The sequence below is a fragment of the Panicum virgatum genome, chromosome 7N (assembly GCF_016808335.1).
Source record: "Panicum virgatum strain AP13 chromosome 7N, P.virgatum_v5, whole genome shotgun sequence".
NCBI classification, from domain to species: Eukaryota; Viridiplantae; Streptophyta; class Magnoliopsida; order Poales; family Poaceae; genus Panicum; species Panicum virgatum.
The window spans coordinates 9,685,485-9,690,964 of NC_053151.1; the positions used below are offsets into that span (position 1 = coordinate 9,685,485).

At 50.6% G+C, this 5,480-nt stretch overlaps 1 protein-coding gene across 1 annotated transcript; it reads left to right on the top strand.

Moving 5' to 3' along the window:
* Window positions 1–3,920, top strand: LOC120680919. The gene is made up of 3 exons (XM_039962496.1): window positions 1–2,856; window positions 3,197–3,343; window positions 3,861–3,920. Exons 1-3 carry the CDS (start codon window positions 1–3, stop codon window positions 3,918–3,920), a joined length of 3,063 nt encoding a protein of 1,020 aa, XP_039818430.1.
* Window positions 3,921–5,480: the final 1,560 nt, after the last annotated feature.

Here is a 5,480-nt window from a genome sequence, read left to right on the forward strand (position 1 = left end):
ATGACGACAAGAGCGAAAGGGAAGCAGACCATGCTCACCGAAGCAGAGCGTCAAGAGCAGTATAACAAGTTGAGGGAGGAGGAGCTTCGCTGCAAGGCGATGCAGGAGAAGCTCCGTGCCCAGCGGCTGCAGCTCGAGAAATTGCAGGCACCACCACCACCACCACCACCGCAGAAGGAGATGACCGGGGTCAACCCGCGGCAACAAGAACCACCAAGGTTCCGCTCAAAATTCGTGCCGGTCGAAGAGATTTCTGACCATTCTGAGTCAGACGGCGAAGAGCGTTACCAAAGAAGGCATCAAAGAATATCACCATTGTCCGAAGAGCTGGAGGAGGTGCAGTGGCCTCATCGCCTCAACCCAGCAATATTGCCGCAGTTCGATGGGGAGTCGGACCCCGAAGAGTTCCTCCTCAAATACGAAGCCACCATTGAAGCATCAGGAGGAGGCACCGCGTGTAAAGTGAAGGCGCTCGTCCTTGCATTGAAGGGCTTGGCGCAGCGTTGGTATGCAAACATCCCACCAGGAACCATTCTGTCTTGGAAGCAGCTTCACCTCGAGTTATGTGCAAGTTTCCGTGCCGTGAGGCCCGACGAAGTCACATCTTGCGATTTTCACGATCTAAAGCAAGGAAACATGACCTTGCAAGAATATCTTCAGAGTGTCATGAAGATTCGCGCAAGAGCACCAAATGTTGCTGACCAGAGCATCATCGATTCGGTGGTGAAGGGGATCAACCTGGGACCATGCGCAGAATACATATCCCGGCGCAAGCCGAAGACACTCACAAAGCTGTTCAAGATAATGCAAGAATGTTGCATATCTGACCATGCGAAGAGGAGAAGGCTTGAGGAGAAGAACGAGCAGAAGAAGTCGCGAAACAGTGAGAGGTCCCATTCAAAACCGTGGCACGCTGACGAGCCGAAGCAGAAAAGAACAGTGAACAACGTGTCCGAAGAAGGACCCCGAGAGCACAGACACCATCACAGGGGCAAAGGCGAGAGGGACCGTCACAAAGAACGATCCAACCACGATGATCGTCACCAGCGTGAAGAACGACACAACAAAGGCCGAAGAGACAGCGGCGGTCGAAGAGAGAAAATTCCATTCTGTTTCTTCCACGGCAAGGACAAAGGCCACTGGACAAATGAATGCCCCTTCGCCATTGAAAGGAAAGAAGAGTTTGATCGGCAGAATTCCCAGCCAGCGAAGCCAGTCAATCATACCTCGCAGTTGCCACCTCAGTCTTCGGCAACGGCAACCACTTGGGCTCCTACACCAAATTGGCCGGTGTCATACCCAGTTTTCAATTACAACCCGCTACCGTATGCACCACCTCCGCAACATTCAATACCAATGCTACCACCTCCGCAGTACAGTCAGACATGGGCCAGAAGCTCAATACCATTGTCTTGCGACACAACAAATCTACCTCCACCTCCGAAACTTGAGCCGGGGCAGATTCCAGAGCGAGCAATCGATGCACCTTCGGGCAGCAGGGTGAACATCATCAACGCCACCTTTGGAGGATCTAACGAACCAGTGCTTGAGACGAAGAGGCAGCGCAATGAGTACTTCAGAACAGTTTCTCATGTCAGCGAGGGCAAATGCTTCCGAACAACTTGGTCGCATGTCCCGATATCCTTCACACAGGCAGACCTTCGGCTGCAACACTACCCACATAATGACCCTCTCATCATAAGGGCCAACATCGGCAAGAATTCAATGCACTTCGCAGGGAACGATGTAGGGAGAATACTGGTGGACAATGGGAGCTCCGCAGGCATCCTCGTATGGCAGTGCTTTGTAAAAATGGGCTTCACGGAAACAGCCCTGCACAAGTCACAGTATCCGCTCATTGGCTTCGGAGGCAAGAGAATCGAAGCTCTGGGCAAGATAGAGCTCAATGTCACATTCGGCGAAGGAGCAGCACAAAGAACCGAAGCAATAACCTTTGATGTAGTTGACATCAATTACCCATATAACGCCATCTTCGGGTGCAACACCTTGGTTAAATTTGCAGCAGTGATTCATCAGTCCTATTTATGCATGAAGTTACCTTCGGCCGGAGGAATTGTCACAGTCTTCGGCAACCAGGAAGAAGCAAGAAGATGCGAAGACAATGCATCAATCGGCAACAAGAATGTCCATGTCATTGAAACACCAAATGAGGACAATGAGGCCACAAACAGTGAAGAGACAGAGAAGTCAGGGGGAGTATCCCCGGCAGAACACACGAAGAAGGTGCCACTGTGCGAAGATGAGCCCGACCGAATGGTGCTCATCGGAAAAGGGCTCGAAGAGGCCGAAGAAGCCAGGCTTATACAGTTTCTTCGCAACAATCAAGACGTGTTTGCTTGGTCCTCGTCGGATCTGCGAGGGGTCAGTCGAGAGGTCATCGAGCATGAGCTCAGGGTGAACCCGAAGGCAAAACCAGTAAAGCAGGGACAAAGGACAATGTCCGAAGAAAGGCAGAAAGCGGCTCAGGCCGAGGTGCAGAAATTGCTCGACGCGGGCGTCATCCGCGAGGTCCAGTACCCGGAGTGGCTAGAAAATGTTGTCATGGTACCGAAGAAGAACGGGAAGTGGCGAATGTGCATTGACTTCACAATCTTGAACAAGGCATGCCCGAAGGACGAATACCCACTACCACGAATTGACACCCTGGTCGATGCAGCAGCTTGCTCGGAGATGCTCAGTATGTTGGATTGTTTCTCTGGTTATCACCAGATATTCATGAATAAGGCAGACGAAGAGAAGACCAGTTTCACCACCCCCTTCAGGACATATTGCTACGTGAGAATGCCGGAGGGCCTCTGCAATGCCGGATGTACTTTTAACAGAATGATCAAGAAGGTACTAGGAGATCAACTGGGGATGAACATCTCCGCATATGTCGATGATGTCGTTGTCCGAAGCAAGAGGAAGGAGGATCATATCCAAGACCTTCACGAACCTTCGCCGTCATGGTTTGAAGCTGAACTCGGAGAAATGCGTCTTCGGAGTCCGAAGAGGCAAATTATTGGGATGCATGATAACCGAAAGGGGAATTGAGGCAAATCTGGAGAAGATAGAAGCCATCAGGTGGATGAAGCCGCCGACTACAAGAAAGGGGGTGCAAAAGTTAATAGGCAGGTTGGCTTCGCTTAACCGATTCATATCAAAATCTGCGGAGAAGTGCCTTCCATTTTTCAAGGCGCTGAAAGGCTCAGGCAACTTCGAATGGGGTGAAGAGCAGGCAAAGGCCTTCGAAGACCTCAAGCAGTACATTGAGAAGTTGGCAGTCATGTCCAGCCCTTCGGAGAAGGAGTTGCTGTTAGACATCTCCACATCAGGTGCAGCCGTAAGTGCTGCTCTCGTCGAAGAGCACACGATCGAAGGGGCATTGACACAGGTGCCTATATACTTCGTTTCCGAAGCCTTAAACGGGTCAAAATTGTTATACTCAAAAATGGAGAAGATGGCATATGCGGTGGTCATGGCAGCACGCAAGCTTCGTTACTACTTCCAAAGCCACAAAATCAAGGTTCCAACCTCTTTCCCACTTCGGGATATGTTTGAAAACAGAGAAGCGTCCGACAGGATAGGCAAATGGGCTACGCAAGTAGCCGAGCACACCATTGACTTCGTCTCCAGATCAGCAATCAAGTCACAGGTCTTGGCAGACTTCATCGCAGACTGGACCCTAGTCACACTTTCGCAAGAGCAGCCGAAGATAGAAGCAATATGGCAACTTGAGTGTGATGGGGCTTACTAGAGAGACGGAGCAGGAGCTTCAGCAGTCCTGACAGCACCTTCAGATACGCAACTGAAGTACGCAGTCAGACTTGACTTCAATGGGTGCACCAATAATGTCGCAGAATACGAAGGCCTTCTCTTGGGTCTTCGAAAAGCAAGAGCGCTGGGCGCACGAAGATTAACAATCAGGTCTGATTCAGAGTTGATCACAGGACAAATAAACAAGTCAAACAGCGCTCTCAAGCCAGAATTGGCGAAGTACCTGGCTGCAGTGCGAAGCATGGAGAAATACTTCCTCGGGTTTAGTATCCGCAGTTTCTCCAGAATGAAGAATAAGCAAGCTGATCAACTGGCGAAGGCAGCAGCGCAGTTCGATCCATTACCACCAGATGTCTTCTTCGAAACATTAAATTAGGCCTCCGTCAATTATGTCGAAGAACCAGCCAAATTCGTCAACGCCATAACCAGCGAAGACTGGAGGGCCGCCATAATGGCCTATCTTCGCGGACACTTCGTCCCGGAGGATGAGAAGGAAGAAAAGAGAATGGCACTTCAGGCCAGGAATTACAGAATCATAGGCGAAGAGTTATACCAAGGGGGAGTCTGCGCACCACTCCTAAATTGCATCTCATGCGAAGAGGGTAAACAGCTGCTTGAAGAGATACATGCAGGGATGTGTTCTTCGCATATAGCAACGATGGCCCTGGTCGGCAAAGCTTTCCGTGAAGGATTTTATTGGCCATCGGCTGTGGCGGACGCTCACGATGTGGTTTGCACATGTCCAAATTGTCAAAGGCATGCCCCATACAGCAAATTCCCACCCGACGAGGTGCAGCTACTGCCTCCGGTATGGCCCCTCGCGCGATGGGGCATTGATATTGTTGGACCATTGCCTACAGCTCCAGGAAACTACAAGTACGCCACTGTGGTGGTAGAGTACTTCTCCAAATGGGTCGAGGCCAAAGCACTCAGGGACATCACAGCAGGAGACCTGCAAAAATTCTTTTGGCAGAACATCGTCTGCCGCTTCGGGGTCCCGAAGGAGATTACAGTGGACAATGGCAAGCAGTTCGACTGTGCAACTTTCAGGGAGTTCACCACTAAACTTGGCACCAACTTATGCTTCGCGTCGGTCTACCACCCGCAGTCCAATGGCGCGGTGGAAAGGGCCAATGGCATCATCTTTGCAGGCATCAAGAAAATCATCACTGAGCTGCCGAAGGGGAAATGGGCGGATAAGCTGCTAAGGGTCATATGGTCTCATAACACAACAGAGTCCAGGACCACGAAGTTCACCCCTTTCAAGCTTCTATATGGCGAAGAAGCCGTAACACCCGAGGAAATTAAACTCAAATCCTGGAGAACAGCCGAAGGGCAGAGAATATCGAAGAAGACATCAAGCCCTCAATTGACACAATCGAAGACGGCAAGATAGAAGCAGCAATCAACTTGGGAAAATATCAAGAGGAAACACGAAGGTGGAAGAATAAGAAAGTGAAGCCCAGAAACATCAAAGAAGGCGACTTGGTGCTTCAAAGAATATCGAAGGCCAAGCAAAAGGGAAAGATGCACAGCAAGTGGGAAGGCCCATTTATCGTCACATCTATGGCAAGGCCAGAGGCCTGCAGGCTCCGCACGCTAGAAGGCACCGAAGACCCTTATTCATGGAACAAGGACATGCTATAGAAGTACTACGTGTAGGAAATGTGTAAAGGCCACCGGAGGAAAATAACCGAAGGGGC

Bases quoted from the DNA above. Each gene is read 5' to 3' on its own strand.
- LOC120680919 (XM_039962496.1), top strand. From the start codon at position 1: ATGACGACAAGAGCGAAAGGGAAGCAGACCATGCTCACCGAAGCAGAG. The intron at 2,857-3,196 runs GTACTAGGAGAT...CCATTTTTCAAG, and splicing joins TTAACAGAATGATCAAGAAG to GCGCTGAAAGGCTCAGGCAA. The intron at 3,344-3,860 runs GTAAGTGCTGCT...ATAATGTCGCAG, and splicing joins TCTCCACATCAGGTGCAGCC to AATACGAAGGCCTTCTCTTG.